The sequence below is a fragment of the Gopherus evgoodei genome, chromosome 8, assembly GCF_007399415.2.
Source record: "Gopherus evgoodei ecotype Sinaloan lineage chromosome 8, rGopEvg1_v1.p, whole genome shotgun sequence".
In the NCBI taxonomy this organism is placed as follows: domain Eukaryota; kingdom Metazoa; phylum Chordata; order Testudines; family Testudinidae; genus Gopherus; species Gopherus evgoodei.
In genome coordinates, this window is record NC_044329.1 from 53,148,037 (window position 1) to 53,167,361 (window position 19,325).

Consider the following 19,325-nt stretch of genomic DNA (forward strand, 5'->3'; position numbering starts at 1 on the left):
TGCACAGGGACGTGTCCCCAGGCAGAGGAAGGGCCAATGTAATGGAGAGAGAGAGCCTCTAATGGTGCCCTTCCGCCTGCCCGGCAGAAACAGTTGGGATTCCTGCAGGTCTCTGCATGATTGAGCCTCCTAGCTGGGCACTGGCTAGCTGGCCCGGGAGTGGCAATGTCTCACAGCCGGCTCAGGATGGCCATCGAGCAGCAAGGGGCTGTGACACTGCTTGGGCGATCCGGTGCTCAGTCTCCAGGGTCTGATTAGAGTGGCTGGAAATCAGAGGGGCTGCAGACTGACGTCCCCCACTGGGCCAACTCGCACTCCTGCGAGAGGCCTTGTGGGGCAGACCTACCCAGCAGCCCATCCTTCGGGCTTGTATTGCTGTGAGGGATGGCCAGCCCGGAGGGGCAGCAGGGAGGCGGACTCTGGCTCCATTCCTGCCCATGGATGACTGAGGGTGAAGCAGAGTTGAGCGTCCCTGGAGCACACTGACCAGCTCACGTGCCTGTGCAGGAGAAGAGTCCCTGACCATTTTCGTGGACAAGCGCAAGCTGAGCCGGAAGGCGGAAGCGGTCGGGACGAGAGGGGGTGGGAACAGCTCCACTGTCTCCCTGGAGACTCTGCACCAGCTGGCTGCCTCATACTTCATTGACCGGGAAAGCACGCTGCGCAGGCTCCACCACATCCAAATAGCCACAGCCGCCATCAAGGTAAGACCGCCGCTGAGCACGGAGCAGGAGGTCCCAGAACGGTGGGGGTGACAGCAAGGGGGACCCTGCCTATCCAGATGGGGGGGCTTAGCACCTCTGACATTAGCTTTCCAAAGTAAAGCAAAGGTGAAAGGGATACAGAGCTCATTCCAGGAGGGATGGGCTTGCAAGTACTTACTCTGCGTATTACAGTAGCCGCTAGACACAACAGATGCTGCACAAACACATTGGAAGGAACAATGTCTGTCCCTACAAACTTACAATCAAAGTACACAAGGCAGATAAAGGGTGAGAGGGGAAACTGAGGCACAGAGCAGGACGTGACATGCCCAAGGTCACCCAGGCAATCAGTGGCAGAGCCAGAAAGAGATCTCATGTCTCCAGACTCCCAATGCATTGCCCAAGGCACTGAGCCATTGTCACAGGGTGGCCCCTCCTCACATGCCCCTCCTGTGGTAGGCTGCGGCATGATATCTGCTCCTGCCTCAGTTTCCCCTCGGTCGAGCCATAAAGAGAGACAGTCTGTCTCGCAGACCAATTCAGAGAGACACCTTTAAGCATAACTTAGTCATGAACACATACAATAGTGCATAGAACTCTCATGGTAAAACAGTTCTCCCAGTTCCCACAGGAACACTCATCTAGATACAGGGATTTCTCCAGTCCCCTCTCTGGGGACAACGCTTGCATGTCACCCACCCGTGAGTCCCCCAGCACTCCTTTCTGCCCTTGTTCCAGGGCCCCTCTCTCCCAGCCAGCCACCTGAGAGCCACCAGTCCCCTGACTCTTCTACCCTGAACACAGCTCAGCCCTTTTCAGCCTCCCAGCACTGGCTCTCCAGCTCAGGAAGGGCAGCAGGCTAACCCCTCCACTGGCCTCCTAGCATTTCCTCCCTATTCGCAGGGAAGACCCACATCATTCTCTCCTCTCTGCAGCTTCCCTGTCTCTCCCAGGCAGCTCTCACCTGCTACTGCCTGGCGCTCTCTTTATAAGGGTCCAGCTGCTTTCTTTTAATCCCCGTTGGGCAGCTGCTAATCAGTCACAGGTGCACTGGACTCTCTTACCTCTCATAGGGCACAGTCATGCTGTGACAGCCACTCCCTCCCAAGGCATTGCCCTCTGGCTGAGAAAACTTGGGTTCGGTGGCTGCTTCTGCTACAGAACGTGTGTGACTTCGAGTAAGTTGCTTCTGTTCCCCTCTGTGATGCAGGGCCAGTAACACTCTTCCTTGGTCTGGCCTGTAAGGGGTTGTCTAGGGCTGTCTCTTGCTCTGTGTTTGTACAGTGCCTGACACAATATACATAAATAATAATAAACTATCTGGGCAGGGGAGTCATCACCGGACCCTCCAAATGACATGTCTTGTTCTGATCATCTCTACCCCTTAGCAAGCTGATGTCTTGCTTTCACCTTGTTCCCTGGCTCCTGTGGCTTAGCCCCTGGGTATCTTCTATGGCTGAGAACAATCCATCAGGAAATAAAACACTAGCCTTTCATCGTAAGAGCCAGCAATGAAATCCACCACTCGGTATCCCACCCGTCGGCTCCAAATGCCTACCATTAAACTGCCCCATCAGGTGGCCATTCATGGCATGGACCAACATGGCATTCTTATGCTGTGATCTGCAGCCAGTGTTCTGTCATCAGAGTGGGGGGCTCAGGGAAACGGCTGGTGTCCGGACTCACAGGGCGACATTGGCCAGAGGGTGTGAAAAGCTCCCCTCCACCACTCTGCTGGTGCACCTCAGCCCTGACCTACAGCCCACTACTGGTCCAGTGCTGGGTCTCCACACCCTGCTCTGTTGTGGGTAGAGAAGCCAAGTCAATCTCCTCGTGTGGTTGGAGACTGGGCTGAGAGGCTCCAGTGTAAACCCTTCCTGAGCTCTGAGCTTCATGCCGTAGGTGGGGGGAGCTCGCTGTGGAAGGGGGAGGGGCAGAAATGGTGAGTGGTCGAAGGTCCAGTTCAGATGAAATAGAAGGAACACGGGAAGAGGCCAGAAGGGTGGTGAGGTCCCCTTGCGAAATCCTGGCCCATGTGGTCTCAGGCGGCAGGGTGACCTTGGAAAGCAAACGTAATTCAGAGGCCGCAGGGCCATCCTTGCTGAAGAGTTGCTGCTCTCCCGCTGGCATTGCTCTGCTACATCTGTGCCTTTCCTCTGAAAGTGTCATGCCAGCTCCCAGCCTGGAGCAGCTGTGTACAGATCAGGCAAAGCGCTCATTGTGGTGGACTATATAGGAGAGGGCTCAGCCTCCATCCTGGTCTGTTTCTCTGAAAATGGGAGGCCAACTGTGCACTTCCTCCTTCCCCTCCATGTAGAACCCAACGTAAGTGTTTTTCCTCTCGCCCACTGGCTGCTGACAGCGTGGCACAGAGGATGCAGCGTGAGCTGGGGAATCAGCAAATCTGCTTACTAGTCCGGGCTGTGCTGCTGAGTTACATGCGGCAAATCTCTACACTCTGAATTCCTTCTGTAAAACAGCTGTGCTTTGAGATCTCTGGACAGGCTGTTCTCATACGGGCCTTTCAGGGTCGACTTGTGATTGTTGGATCTGCCCCCTCTGCTCTTTGAAGCCCCCTGTGTTAATGTGATTGAGCTGAGTGGCTCTAACGTGATTGAGGAGCATAGAGCAGGTGTGCCACATACAGTCAGGGGACGGGACAGGAATCTCCTGGTCCCTGTTCTCTCCACCCCCATCCCGATGCTGCACTTGGGATGCAAACTGTGGCTGGTTGAAGCCCAGTCCCCGCCCTGGGCTCTCCTCCCGCAGCCTGCCAATTATAACCCCATCTCTGGCAGCCAGCGTCCCCGCTGGGAGGGGAGAGGGAGCCGGAGCGAGGTTAGCGCCTTCCTGTTAGTTATAGGAAATTGGCCACGCTAACGAAGCCAAGCTGCATCAGGCTGGAGGCAGAGCTGCTCTCTGTCAACAGGCCAATTAGCATGCAATTATTTTCCCTTTCTCCCAGCGCTGCCAGGCCGCCTGTCTCTCGCACTGCCACAGACGCTCTCGCTCGGGACTGCTCTGCTGGCCTGGCTGGCTCCTTGTTGGCAGGAAGTACGGCCCGGGGCCACTGACTTACATTTGCTTTCCAAGGTCGCCCCGCCTGAGACCACCTGGGCTGGGATTTCGCAAAGGGACCTCACCACCCTTCTGGCCTCTTCTCATGTTCCTTTTATTTCATATGAACCAGACTACTGTATTGCACCTTCACTGCTCACCATTTCTGCCCCCTCTTGCTCCTTCTATGGCCCTGCCTGGTCTCCAGGTGCTGAGAACAGAGCGTGGACTATTAGTGCCGAGTTGGCTAATGCCCGATGGGGCCACCACCAGCAGATGCCACCCTGCCATTGCTGGGGGTTGGTTCTGGGATGTAATAGGTCCTTTTCCTTCCCTAACTACTTATCTGGTGTGCCAGGCTTCCTGGGCTGGGAACTGGCCAGCATCCAAGTTCTCCCTGGCAATGCAGCAGGGCAAATCCCCTCACACGTGCAATGACTTCAGTAAGGGGACGAGAGTTCTGCGTGGCCCCAGGACTGGCACAGCCGAGGGTTTTGAGAGTCAGGCCTGCAGTGCCCGGGTAGAGGGGCACAGAGCCCAGCACTGGCTTAGGAAGGAGTATGGGTCAGGCCTGAGGTGCATTGACAGAGCTCTGCATGTTTTCAGCTGCAGGCTCAGACCCTAATTGCTGAGGTGTGATGCAAACGCCAGGTCCTGCCTCACTCATTCTCTTACTACCCCTTGTTCTCGCAGGTAACTGAAACCAGGACGGGCCCTCTAGGCTGCAGCAACTATGATAACTTGGATTCGGTCAGCTCGGTTCTCGTCCAGAGCCCTGAGAACAAAGTACAGCTACTAGGTGAGGACGGCAGCCTTCCTTCTTTCATCCTCCACGCCTAGCAACAGCCAGAGCCAGCCGCTACAGCACTCATTGAGGGAGGGACAGGCCAGTGGGAGAGAGGAGGGATACTGAAGCAAGGATGGGTAGGGCCCCAAGTAGAAGGAGGGAGAGAGTGTACAGGAGTTAGGTCAAAAAAGGGTCCCATTTACCCAGAATGCCCCAATGTTGGGGGGCATACCCCATGTCATAAGTGATCCCAACAGGTTAGGTCAGTCTTCACTGCATGCTGACTCCTATCAGGGCCCAAGCATGCACTGCCCCACTAGTCCCAGCTGGGCCCTGGGCCCCTATAAGGTTGGATGGAAAGGTGCTTTGGAGGGTGGGGGAGAGAACTGCAAAGTGGGGGTTGCTGGGGGTGGGAGAACACCAGGAGGCCAACCCTGGAGAAGGAACAACCCTGCCCCGGCTGCCAGAACCCTGAGTGGTGCAGCAAGCCAAGCTCACCCAGTCCCACAGCACAGGAGCTGCAGGATCCGCCACTGTGGGATGAGTGCTGGGTAGGATCTCACCAAAACCACCCCAGGGCAAGTCTGTAACCAGGGCAGGACAAGTGGATCAGCTGCCCAGGGTGCAAAGCCACAGGGGCGGCTCAGACCAGTGATGACAGGTGGCATGGAGCTCAGTGGGGCCAGCAATGCCAGGCAGGCTCGGTGGGGCCAGCCCCACAGTGTAGGAGCACCACCTCCACCCCCAAGTCCCCTCAGTGAGCCACCCAGCCTGTCTGGGTCAGGGGGACACAACCAAAAAATCTGGGGGAGCATATGACCCCACATGATCCCCTACACATCGCCTCTGGTAGGGGGCACAAATACGCTTGCTCGCTCCCAGGCTCTGGGAATCCTCACTGGTCACAACAGGCCATAACCATTTACAAGGAGTCCTGAGCCCCAAAAGGTTGAGAACCACTGAGCTGCAGTACCCAGCACTGAGGGGTAGAGCCTCAGCTGGTGTCAATCGGCAGAGCAGCCCATGGAGCTATTCTGAGTGAGCCTGGTGGAGGAGCCAGCCCTGGATGTTTGCCTGGACCGGATCCAAATTACTGCAGATTCTCTGGGTCTGCAAAGCTAGGCGAGGGGTCTCCCAAGAAGAGGCTTCCTGGTGAGATGTCCGTCACTTCCAGGGTCAGTCCCAGTCAGAACCCATAAACAAAGAACCCACGTAGAGAGCTGGGGATGGGACCCAGAAAAAAGTGAATTCAGCTTTTCCAACTCTCCCAAAGGTTGAGGGACAGGGCTGAGTTTGGGGATGAAGATGCCAGTCATGCTCAGTTTAACCAAATTGGTTCAACCATCTCTATCTCTGAAATGCCTGGAGAGACCCTGACCCCTGGGAGTCCCAGCCTGCTTCGCATGTTTAAAATGAGCATCTGCACTTTTGTAGCTTCTCTGAACTGAGTCTCTGCAGCTGTAGAAATCCATCCCTTCCTAGACCGGAGCTTCTACCCTGACAGTTATTGGGCAAAGTGGGGAGAGGTCATCAAGTCCCAGATCACATCATATCTGATGCTCCTGGTCCAGAACCTCCACGCATGGAAACTGGTGTGGTTGATGTAGCGACATCAATATTGCAGACTCTGGGCCAGAGTCAGCCCTGGTATCAATGGATGTGGCTCCACTGCTGTTCATAATGCTGAATTTGGCCCAAATCCCCGCAGATGGGAAACACAGAGCGCTGAGTGCTGGGGTACGTGTGGGGCATCCACTTGTCTCACCTTTCCTGGGACTCTCCCTTTGTGCAGGGCTGCAGGTGCTGCTGCCTGACTACCTGCGGGAATGCTTTGTGGCAGCTGCGCTCAGCTACATCACCTGCAGTTCGGAGGGAGAGCTCATCTGCCGGAAGAATGACTGCTGGTGCCAATGCGGGCCTGGCTTCCAGGATTGCAATTGCCCTGAAGCCGACATCCAGGCAATGGAAGACCATCTGCTGCAGATCCAGGATGCCTGGGACAATCACAACAGACAGTTTGAGGAGTCAGGTGAGGCCAGGAATGTGTGTGCTCACTGAGACCCACTCCTCTTACTGAGACTGCTGTGCTGGAACAGACCAGTGACCCTGCTAGTCTGCTGTCCTAGCTCTGACAGTGCCAGATATTTCCCAGTTGTATTAGCTAAGCTATTAGCCAGGATAGTCAGGGACACAACCCCATGCTCTGGGTGCCCCTAAACCTCCAATTGCCAGAAGCTGGAACTGGACAACGGGGGATGGATCACTCAATAATTGTCCTGTTCTCTTCATTTCCACTGAAGCACCTGGTACCAACCACTGCTGGAAGACAGGATACTGGGCTAGATTGGTCTGACCCATTATGGCCATTTTTATGTGGGAAGGTTTACTCCATTATGCAATAAGCTACCCTCTGTGTAGAGATTTCTTCCTGACCCAGATTGTAATCAGTTTACACCTGGAAGAATGAAAATGTAGACCCTCAGTGGTTATCCCAGCCAGTCTCACTGCAATGTTTGTTTCAGTATAAAATCTTTAAAAATGACCGTTTGCCTCAATTATATCCAGTAGCAGTGAGTTCCACAGGTTCCTCATATATAGACTTAAAAAAAAGACATAATTGCCTTTCAGGGTATCCCCTTGTTTTTTTGTTATTATGGGATGGGGTAAACAGCAGCAGCTGGGATCACAGCCACATCCGTCCCCTTGTCAATTTTAAACCTGAATTCAGTACTATTAATGCTTCGGAGGCAGTGTGGCTAGTAGACAGGGCCTGGACTGGGAATCAGAACTGCCCAGAGGGACAGGGAAAAGAGAATGACAAAAGATGCATGAAGTGGGAATTTGAAAGCAAAGTGGGTTCTTGCATTGCGCTCTCTCTCTTGGCAATCTGGTTTCAGATCCTGAAAGTCACCCAAGTGGAAATGGGTAGAGGGGGTCTCTGTCTCTCGTACTTATCTGAATCCCACTACTAAAGTGTTTGACAGCTTCCCAGAGACAATTTTTGTTAATTACAAAGGGCCAGATTCTGACAGCCTCCCTCATAGTAAATAGCACCTTACAGCCTGATCCAAAGTCCATTAATGCCAATGGGAAGATTCCCACTGAGATCACTGGCCTCTGATCAGGGCATTAAGCCACCAAAGACCCCATTGAAAACAATGGGACCCTGGAGAGTAAAATGCCATTCAGTCTGAGTACAGGAATCAGCCCGTGGCACCCTAACTTTAGGCCACGTTGGTGATCTCTGGCATGACATAGCTAAGGGGGCTGATGGTCGGGAGCACAGGGCAACTGGCAGAGCTCTGTGCGTCCAGGACTGAAACAGCTGGTGTGCTGGTTTGCAAGGAAGGTGCAGTGGCAGAGCTGTTTGGGTCCCCACGACTGAAACAGCCAGTCAGGAGTGAGGTGCATTGGCCTAGCTGCATGGGAGGAGCGTGACAGCTCAACGCCTGGCTTCAACCAGGGTTACCAGCCTCTCCACTAATACTATGTGCAACGGAAGATTAATCCATTAGCTCCAGTGTAGGGAAAATGACTTCAGAAATCTCTGCCTCGGTCTCCAAGTGGTCTCTCCTTTCCACCAGGGACACCCTTGCCAGGGTGAATATCTAGGCCTAGCAAGCAGATGAAAGGTACAACCCCACATGGGCATTGAGCCATCCCGACGCCAGTGACAGTCAGTGGGAACAGGGGGCTCTCAAGAGACATGCACAGCACCTTGGGGAACTGGCCCTGCCCCTAGGAATTCAGTACCCTGAGGAGCGTGCATTAGAGCTGCTGTGGCAGGATGTTGCAGGGAACCAGCACCTCCTCAGTTAAGTCTGGCAGGGGAAACCAAACGGTACCTGCCTTGCTTTCGCCGGGGGGACCTGCTTGAGTCCCAAGGGGGACTTGTGTGCAGAGAAGTAGCGTGAGGTCTGGCTGGGAAAGGTGGGAACTGTCTGAATGTGAAGGATTGGCATCGTGGCTAGAGCATGCCCCAGCGGTCACTGGTAACACCTTCTCCACCAATACATTAACAGCAACAGAGCATGGTCTAGTGGATTGGGCATCTGATTGGGACTCAGGAGACCCTGGTTCTATGCCAGGCTCCATTCATGTGACCATGGGCAAGTTGCTTTACTGCATTCTTCTTTGGTTTCCCTTCCAACCCCGTGTCTGTCTGATCTAGTTAGAATATCAGCTCTCTGGGCAGGTGGACTGTCTCTGACTCTGTGTATGTACAGCACGTGCGGCCATGATATTCACTGCCTACCCTTAGGTGCTATGAAAAAACAATAAATAAAACTGCATTAAATAAACTAGTAGTATTTCAATATAGAAATGAATGAGACCTTACTATTAGTCTAACCAGGTAGTGTGACCTAATGGATCAAGCCCTGGCCTGGTACTCAGGGTCTATTCCCAGCCCTGCCACTGGCCTGCTAGGTATCTTTGTGTAAGTCATGTGCCCTGTCTCTGCCTCAGTTTCCCCAGCTGTAGAATGGGGATAATGTTTCAGAGATCTCTTGTAAAATGTCTTAAGCTCTAGTGATGAAAATTGCTAGATGAGAGCTAGGTATCATTACTATAATTCTGTCATCTATACTGCACTAGTACTTAGAGTCTCATTCATTGCTCAAAACCTCCTTGTGCTAGGCACTAGCCATGTACATAACAAAGAAATGGGCCCTGCCACAAAGAGCTTACAGCTTAAATGTGTTTTTCTTTGAGGGAAATGGTGTCTAGCATCTCCAGCTAGGACATGTCCCAAGTTCTAATCCTGTCTCTGTAGCCCAGGGCAAGTCAGTTCACCCCCTGCCTCAGTTTCCCAGCTGTAAAATAAGGAGAGTGCTCCTTCCTGACCTACCTGCCAGGGGCATTGTGAGGACAGTTTGTAGGGTGCTAAGTATTACTATTGTGTAATTTTAGCAAAGCTACAAGCTCTCAGAGGCCAAATTCAGAGTTGATGTGATGGGGGTGGGAAGGGCTGGTGCCATGGGGGCAGGCGTGCTCTGTCCCACCAGTCCTTGCAAAGAACCCCTGTGCTAAGTCCATTTGCATGGGTGTTGTGCAGGGGCCACGTGTTTGGACTGGTGGCTAAGGCAGGGGAAAGACTCTAACCTGGATGATAGGCCCCACCTGAGGGTGACTCCAGCCTTATCAGACAGCTCTTCCTGCGTTGCATTCCTGCTCTGCTGACTTCCCCTTCTCTACCCACAGAGGAGCTCCAGTCCCTGGTGAAGAGACTCCCAGAGGATCACTTCGTGAACATGACAACAGTCTCCCAGTACTGGGCAATGGACCTCGACGTGCAGCATCGCTACCAGCAGCTGGGCACCAACCTGAAGCTGCTGCTCAAGAAAACCCATCGAATCATCCGGCGTCTCTTCAACCTCTGCAAACGCTGCCACAGGCAGCCTCGCTTCAGACTGCCAAAGGAGAGGTACGGTGTCCCCTGGCGCCAGCTGTCGGCTGGGTGGGACAAGGCCTGGGATCACCTGGCCCAGTAGTTATGCGCTGCACTGACCAAACTGGGACTAGAAGGATGACGGCCCATCTCCTAATGTGTCACGCCATGGAAGCATTCCCCAGTGTGTTGGGGAGCTGAGTAGAGAAGCCAGCCCTTGGCAACTGAACTGCTTTGCCCCCTTAGTGCTGGCTCTTCCAGGCTCGGGGTGGTGTCATGGGGATCCTTGCCTGTGCCATGGCTAACCTGAGGACTCTAGTCTCCAGGGCTGGTCCCTCTCCCCAGAACAATAAATATGCCCAGAGGACAGGCCACCACACTGTCCTTCGGGAAGAGCGGTAGCCGTGTTCACGCTGGCACTAAGGAGCCTTTTCTCTCTTGCCTCCTTCTCCTTTAGATCTTTACCCTACTGGTGGAACCGCATTCAGTCCTTCCTGTACTGCAGTGAGACCACCCCACCGGGGACTTTCCTGGAAGACAGCCACAGCTGCACCTGCCCCTCTGACCTTGTCTCCTGCCAGGGGTCCATACCATGTGCCTTGGGCGACGGGCCAGACTGCGCTGCCTGCGCTGAGGAGAACAGCACCCGCTGTGGGACCTGCAACCCAGGCTACGTGCTCAGCCAGGGCTTGTGCCGTCCGGAGCTGGCGGAGTCCCTGGAGCACTATCTTGGCCTGGAGACAGACCTGCAGGACTTGGAGCTCAAGTACCTCCTCCAGAAACGGGACAGCCGCATTGAGGTGCACTCCATCTTCATCAGCAATGACATGCGACTGGGGAGCTGGTTCGATCCCTCCTGGAGGAAACGCATGCTGCTGACCCTCAAGAGCAACAAGTACAAGCCAGGGTTGGTCCACATCATGCTGGCCCTCTCCCTCCAGATATGCCTCACCAAGAACAGCACCCTGGAGCCAGTCATGGCCATCTACGTCAACCCGTTCGGGGGCAGCCACTCAGAGAGCTGGTTCATGCCTGTGAAGGAGCGGGGCTTCCCGGACTGGGAAAGGACTAGCGTGGATGCCTCAGCCCTGTGCCAAAATTGGACACTCACCTTAGGAAACAAGTGGAAGACCTTCTTTGAGACAGTCCATGTGTACCTGAGGAGCCGGATCAAGTCTCTGGATGATAGCTCCAATGAGACTGTCTATTATGAGCCCCTAGAGATGGTGGATCCATCTAAGAACTTGGGATACATGAAAATCAATAGCTTGCAAGTCTTTGGCTTCAGCATACCATTTGACCCGGATGCCATCCGGGACCTGATCCTTCAGCTAGATTACCCATACACCCAGGGCTCCCAGGACTCGGCCCTCTTACAGCTCATAGAGATCAGAGATCGGGTGAACCGGCTTTCACCGCCTGGCAAAACCCGGCTTGATCTTTTCTCTTGCTTGCTCCGGCACCGGCTTAAGCTGGCCAACAACGAAGTGGGAAGGATCCAATCCTCCATGCAGGCCTTCAGTGCTAGACTGCCAAGCCCCATGGAGTATGAGACTGGCAAATTGTGCAGCTAGCCTTGGGGCACCTGGAATCTCGGAGGAGGGGCCAAAGAAAAGGGAGGGGGATGGAGAACCGAGACTTCTGAAGGCTTTACCTTAGTGCCAACCGTGTACTTCCACGGGACATCACGTGACCAGCCACGGGGATGGCAGAGTGTGAAGGATGCAAGGAGATGCCCAGGCCATGGCAAGAGACTGCAAGGCAGCAGATGCAAATTGGTCAGAAAGGGGAGACAGGCTGCTCAGTTTGTAATGGCTTGTATTTCTCCCCCTTCCCAGTCACAAATGACACTTGTGACCAGGCAGAAAAATCAACAGATTATTTCACCTGGGAACAGGCCCGTGTGGGGGAGAAAGCTGGTGAGAGGAGTCTGCCCTAGAGAAGAGACATCAGGTAGTACCTCTGCCTGTGACCTTGCCTTCTGGCCTGTGAGCCCAGCCAGTGCTTCACACAGAGTTGGAAGGCGAAGGGACAGGTGGCAAGACCTCAGACCCCCAGGAGGCCAGAACTGCTCAGAGCGCTTCACTCCCACCCACCTCGTGGGAAGAGGCTGGCTACAGCCTTCCTCAGTGCAGGCACTTTTGTATTCTTTTTAACAGACGTTTCTACCCACATCCCAGCTTTTCCATTATCCGTGTCAATTTCTAAGTCAACATATTCCCTGCCTCTTCCTTCCACCCCAACCTGCTCTCTAGCACCATTCCCTTGATGGCAGGGGAGAAGCTGGCCGATTCCAGCTGGGGGGGGGGTCTGTGGGACAGGCAGCCCTGCCTGATCTCCCCTATTCCCACATGGAAGCGAGGAGCACTCCGCCCTCCTTCTGCATCACGGCACCATCAATGCACCTTGGTACATTGAGCCAAGACGTTCCATCGTCGACATGAGCAGCGACTGGGCACCTGGATGGACACACCTGTCATTACAGTCAGAGGTGGAGCTTTGTGGGTAGCTTCTCCTTTCAGGTTTTTATTTATTTAATCAATTGTTGTTGTTGTTTTTAAACGTACTTATTTGGGGGGAGAGGATTCAATTCTTGTCGATTTCTCCAACCGAGATCCACCTTAGTCAAATGTATCTGGTTTAATATATTTTTTAAAAGATTGCCTTTTTGAGCAAAACAAAACAAAGTTGAAAACAACGTGGTCTTGGGCTGTGTCTTTTTGAATGGAGAGGCTCTCTGGGCATGTGTGAAGAGGTGCTCGGCATAAACGTGGACGGATACCTTGGGGCAACTATCAGTGGATGGGATGCACAGGTGGAGATATGAACAGCCAGATGCACATATGATTATGTAGATGCGATGGCAGAGGGATGGGTGCGCATAGGCAGGGAAGGACACCTGCGGGGCAGTGTGGATATGAATTGGAGAGCCAGGGGGAGGTGGTGGTAGATAGGTATTGATGGTTCTGAGAGGGCAGGTGGGGATGTGAAATCAGACGGGGTTGTGATGAAGGTGGGGGTCTGTAGAGGTGAAATAACCTGTAGAGAGATCTGTGCATGTCCATCCACACACATGTAGCAGAAGTTCCCAACCTATTTTTGGCACGGTTGCCATGGCTCCTTTTCTGCTGAGCCTTTTCTGTTTTTTTCCTCCTCATTTTGTTTTCCCTTTTGTTTGAAGTCTATTTATAACCCTTGTACCTCTGCTCTTAGCCACACAGAGATCAGGAACCCCCACTGATTTGAGCACTGATGCTGGTTTCTCATTGTTAAATGAAGCCCTTGTCCCCATGTGTGGTTCCCTGGCTGATGGCTGCAGCCAATAGATCCTGCAGCGAGATGATGTAGCCCAATCCTCAGTATTGGCCAACCTTTGTCATCCCCTGAACCTGGGGGCAGCCACAGCCTATTTGAGTCCTGGGCGCAATTTAGAGGGGCCTTCGGGCTGGTGTAAGCATAAGGGATGCTGCCATATGTGGGGAATGCCTGGAGCACAGCATGACTCGCATACTGTGCTTTCCCCCACAAAGGCCATGCCCCCCACGCTGAGGGCTGCAGGAAGGTTGGTGTAGAGACAGTTATGGCAGCTGCACACCACCTGTGGATTTCCCCAGATGAGCTGTCTGATGCCACACAGGGGCCCCTTTACATCACTGGAGAGGGGCTAGAGCTCTGGAGCAGGGCTCACAACATGTGTTCCTGCAATGTCAGGCCAGGAGCTCTTTAAATGCTTTTGTAAACCCCATGGAATCACTGTGGAGATTTACAGGGAGCCAGCAGGGTAAGGTGGGTTAGTTTAAAGGCGGGGGGCTGGTGAATAGAGACAGCAGCAAGGGAGAGCTGGAGCTGCTGTCTATATTAGCCGGCACCAGCAGGCAGCACAGTCTGGGGATAATCTATACATGGAGAATCACAAGGTGAGAAAAGCCTGGCCCAGCTTCTCCATATCCCCTTCTACCAAGCAGCAACCCAGCCACAGGTAACGCTCTCAGGCCTTCAGCTCACATATGAGCAACATGGATCCAATCCACCGTCTCCCCAGCCAGCTCGAATCCAGACGAGGTACCTGAGCACTGCACTACTGAAATGTAATCCGAAGAGGACACACCTGTATTTCCCTGCTGCTGGCGTGCCAGCCTTTCACAGCAGGCCATAAAGTCACTGCACAGCTTTCTTTGTGGCTACTGAAAACAGAACAGGGCCTTATTAAAAATCCCTGAGTGAAGCAGAGAATTGCAGACACCTTTTGAGGGGGCACAGATCTCAAGCATGCCCCCTTGTGGCAGAGAGTGGCCCTTCTGCCCCTTGCAAGAATTACTCCCAGATCAGAATTCTTAGACTAAGATTCTACCAGGGAAGGGCTTTAGACCTTCAAGCTCCTGGAAGCCTGGGTGCTAATTCAAGCACGCATCTCCTCCTAACTTCATGAATCCCGCAGCCTCCCCTGGGCAATACTTCTTCTGGCAGGCTTACCCTCCTGGTTTACATAAGAACGGCCGTACCGGGTCAGACCAAAGGTCCATCTAGCCCAGTATCTGTCTACCGACAGTGGCCAATGCCAGGTGCCCCAGGGGGAGTGAAACTAACAGGCAATGATCAAGTGATCTCTCTCCTGCCATCCATCTCCATCCTCTGATGAACAGAGGGTAGGGACACCATTCTTTACCCTTCCTGGCTAACAGCCATTTATGGACTTAGCCACCATGAATTTATCCAGTTCCCTTTTAAACATTGTTATAGTCCCAGCCTTCACAACATCCTCAGGCAAGGAGTTCCACAAGTTGACTGCGCTGTGTGAAGAAGAACTTCCTTTTATTTGTTTTAAACCTGCTACCTATTAAATTCATTTGGTGACCCCTAGTTCTTGTATTATGGGAATAAGTAAATAACTTTTCCTTATCCACTTTCTCAACATCACTCATGATTTTATATACCTCTATCATATCCCACCTTAGTCTCCTCTTTTCCAGAGTCTTTTCTTTTCAAGAGTCCACTGCCTGGTTCCTGTATATGCTGGGACTACCTGTCCCTCAGATCCTTATCTCTAGGAGCACAGTCCTTCAACTGAGTGCTGGTAGCCTTTTATCTGTCCAGGTGCTTGTTACTTAGCTGCCAACCAAGCAGTCAATTAATTACAGTGGGGCCAAGATGGACTCATTCTCTCATTAGAAGCCCACTTTGGATAGACTGGATCCTGATTCCACTTAAAGCCCCGGCCACTCCCTTTAACCGTTGCTGAAAGGCCCAGATATGTCCCAGTAGACTGTACCTGCCCTCCTGCTAACTATTCCAGGTTCTCCCTGTTGGCGCACACGTGCTGCAATATATGGTGCAGGCACACCCTGGGGGAACTCACTGACCATGCTGCTGAGAGCTCCAGCTATGCTTTGGCAGTACGCACATCCTGTGTATTCTAAGTACTTCCCAGGAGAACTCACCTGCCCTGCAATTAAACACAGCACTGACTCCAAATGGCACTTGCTTGGTAGGCCTGGGAAAAACATTGCTTCTTTGTTGCTGAGCATTCCTGGTGTAGCCTGATGGAAGACACCTGCTCTGTGCTCCAGGTACAGCCCAGCAGCATACAGCCTGCTGGGTACTGAATGTACCAGTTACAGCCTGGCTGAATGCACTGTAACATACTGCCTTGCTGCTGCAGGGGCTAGACAGACCCTGGTGTAGCCCACCAGCCATGCAGCCCAGGTGCATTCCATTTGCACACACCGTGATTCAAGCCACGGATTCCGTGATTTTAAGAGATGGCTGCGAGCGCTTCAGCTTCAGCCCTATGGGGCAGGGCTCAGGCTTCAGCCCGAGTTTAACAGGCAATTTAAAAGCTTCTGTACTGATGTAGTGGAAACTGCATTACTGCATGTACACATCCATGATGTATTGTCCACATCCTGTCCGTGGCTTTTAATAAAAATCCCTGTGCCAAAATTGTAGCCTTAACCATAATGCCCCCATCATCAGTCCAGTCCACTGTGACGTTAATGGCTCACAGGGGATGAAGCAGAGCGGAACCAAAGGGATGTGTTCATGTCTGTCTTACTGCCCCACACCAGGAGTAGGAAGGGTTAAAACAGGCCAGAGGGAGCCTGTGCAGAACCCTCCATTTAGAGGTGGGCTCACTAAGTGAGCCAATCAGGAGGTGGCTTGTTGCAGCGGCCAAGCAGGACCAGCAGGGGCCATATATAAAGAGCTGCTCAACAGAGCAGAGGGCAGGCTCTCTCTGACCTGCTAGGGAGGACTGGCTGCCTAGGAGCACCGTGGCTGGAGCACTGCTGGGCAGGGTAGCAGAGCAGAAGAAGCTTTAGGCTGACTGATGCCAGACTAAGGCCCTGGAGGAGGGGCAGATAAGGTGCTAGGGCTGCCCCCACTTGCCCTGAGGGAAGTGGCCAACATAGACTGCAGTTTGCCCTGGAACAAGGGACTAGACTGGTGGCTGGACTATAGACTCCTGGTTCCCCCTAAAGTGGGGGAGACAGCATAGCAGGGAGAAGACGACGACTCCGGGAAGCGACACGGGTTCCAGAGAGGTGGAGACAGCAAAGCAGGAGTAATGGCGAGTGAGACACCACCGGAGGCAGGTGTCTTGCAGAAGGACTTGAGCTAATTCCGGAATGGCCAGCAGGAGGTGCCATGGTGATGAGTCTCACCCCACTACACTTACCATACAGCTATCAAAGCCCCTTAGATACGTTCTCATTACCACTCAGAATTAAATTGTCCATCCAGCCGGATGTGTGGATGTCTGACCCACATTTACTGACTGAAGCATCAACATAACTCACTAATTAATCAAAACTCCCATCTGCCGCCAAAGCAGGTGTACTGATACGCTGCTCCATGACTGGCTGACTGACATGAAAAGCTCCATTCTCCTCCACCAATAAGAATGCATCCCTCCAATTAATGGCACGCTGAGCAAGTGTCACCCTGCTGCAGCCATCATCCATCAAGCCAGCTGATTAAAATCTACATCAGTCATTTGGAAGCACTGACAGGTCCTGGCCTTGAGGTTTGCCAGGGCTCTGACTGTATACTGTATTTCCCAGGAAACAGGACACCTCCTTCATTGTCACTTGCAGAGCAAAATGGCCACCTTTTCATTTGGAGTTTCTTACCTCTAAATGTCTTCTCTGTGCCACCCCTCCAGTCTGTTGGTGGTGACCCAGCCCTACCTCCTTCATTCCTTTTTCCTCCCCTGCCCAGATGCCACTGTTGAGGTTGCACTGAGTTTTTCGGGTCACTCTCCTCTTTCAGCTGCCAAGGGGAGTTGCAAGGCCAGAATATAGCAGTTCCCCTTTACACCTGCTTTGCTTGTGTGCTCACAAGCCTGTAGCTGTGCAGAATAAGGCTGCTAAGCGCCTACACCCTGTGGCAGCCCAGGATTTAATTTGCAGTTAAGGACAGAAAAGTCATCATGTAAAATGACCCATTTTTATTCCACATACTCCCCTGTGCGGCTGTGAGCCCTAACGACATACTTTGGGCCAGCTTTTCCGATGGCTTCAATCAGCATAGCTCCATTAACTTCAGTGGCGCTATGTCCATTTACCCCAGCTAGCTAGTACTTTTATCACCAGAGTATCTAAGTGCCTCACAATCTTTTGGGATGTATTTACATTATCAGCAGTGGCTCTGGCCATTGTTATCGTTCATATTACAATTGTGTCTAGACACCCCATTTGAGATCAGGGGCTCCCTGTGCCAGGCGTGGCACTACGTACATTAAGAGCTAGGTCTTGCCTGCTCACACTCCTTAGACGAGGCAACCAAAGGAAGTGCTGTCATCCCCATTATACAGATGGTGAATTGAGGCACAGAGAGATTAAATAACTTGCCAAAGGTAATTTAGGGACTCTGACAGATGGGGGAGGATCAAACCCAGGTCTCCCGATTCCTAGTTCAGTCCAGAAAGTGCCGAGTACCACTCTCTAAATCAGGCATCCTTGTCTCATGTTGGGCCTGTGAAATCACGAGTCACTTTCAAAATCTTGGCTGTAATTCTCCACTTCTATTAATGCAGGAACCTTTTCACTACTACCCTGTGTGGTTTATACTTCGGCTGTAGTGTGTTGTCTATGGTGCCCCGAATGCTTTTCCTATAAATGAATCTTATGGGGTCTGGTTTAGGGGCATAGAACAGACCACAGTACTGCAAGATGCCATCCATGTGACTCTATGGTGGAAATAAAAATGCTATGCTCTTATATTGTATTATCAGTGAAATAGTGTGAGACCATGTAATTAAATACCACATCATACAGTGCATGCACAAAGCAGAACTAGGGTTGGACATACCAGCCCAGATCCTCGTATTTAGGCTCCTAATGCCCATTGATTTCAAATTCCTGAATAACTTTGAGGTGCTGGGCCACTATTCTATTCTGTGCAATTCCCTGAATTCAAAGGGCTTAGCTGGGCATCTTTGCTGCTCTTTGGCATGGAATTTCCTAGGGTTTATTTATTTATTTACATGTAAAAAACATCCCCAGGAGCAGCAATCTACAGAGCTCTGAAGGGCAGCTGGCTTTCAAAACAATTGCAACTACAATCTAAATTCCACACTGGAACTATTTGGCTAGAGACCTCCAGATGGTGTGGCCAAAGTCACCAGAACGCAGCTGGCCATGACCAAGGCCTCCTGACTACTAAGGAAAACATCCCCTCTATGATAAAGGAAGACCCACTGATCAGCAAAAAATTAAGACATGAGCAACCCCATGTTTAATGAAGAGCCTGGCATGGGGAAACTAGAGCAAGGCATAAAGTGGGCTGGTTTGCTGGGGGTGGGACATACAAACAGAGCTCTGAGACTCATTCCTTACTGGTGAGCCATGGCTGTTCTGCCAATTTTCAGCAGTGTGAATGCTGCTAGAGGGCTTGGTGCCCCCTTGGCAAGGAATGGGGCCAAAAATGGACACGCCCACTTCCAAAATGGACATACTCAGAGCCCCTGACCCCATATACAGAAAGAGAGGCTCTGAAATAGCTCCCCTGCCCACACCCAGGCAGGTTCCCGTAAAGCACTATGCCACACACGCTCACCAGTCTTTCATATGCTGCAGCTCCTCTCTGTGGATCCCTGAGTGCTGCTTGCAGGCAACATCCAGCCTCATGAACTGGTGACTGCTGCTAATGCTGCTGCTGCCACCACCTAGGAATCCTCCCCCCCCCACCCCCATGAGGAAGAAAGCACCCGGTTGCTAGCCCAGAGGTGGAAAGCAGCAGGAATTCCAGAAGAGACATCTGAGCAAATGCCTACTGTGCTACCCCAGAGGAACAAGTAGTGGGGATGCTCACCGGGCGGCAGTAGCCAGTCTAGGATAGTGTGCTGGAATCCTTGCTTCACTATCATGTCTATCACATGCAGGCCTGGGGT

General features: G+C 52.5%; 1 protein-coding gene across 1 annotated transcript in view; it reads left to right on the top strand.

The window, feature by feature from the left end:
* Positions 1–12,635, top strand: part of BRINP2 (BMP/retinoic acid inducible neural specific 2) — a 56,459-nt gene extending 43,824 nt beyond the window's left edge. The window contains exons 4-8 of the mRNA XM_030573957.1: positions 508–704; positions 4,455–4,560; positions 6,341–6,577; positions 9,751–9,973; positions 10,395–12,635. Coding sequence (XP_030429817.1) covers positions 508–704; positions 4,455–4,560; positions 6,341–6,577; positions 9,751–9,973; positions 10,395–11,511 — 1,880 coding nt within the window. The 3' untranslated portion in view covers positions 11,512–12,635. The remainder of the gene's footprint in view (positions 1–507; positions 705–4,454; positions 4,561–6,340; positions 6,578–9,750; positions 9,974–10,394) is intronic.
* The last annotated feature ends 6,690 nt before the right edge of the window (positions 12,636–19,325 follow it).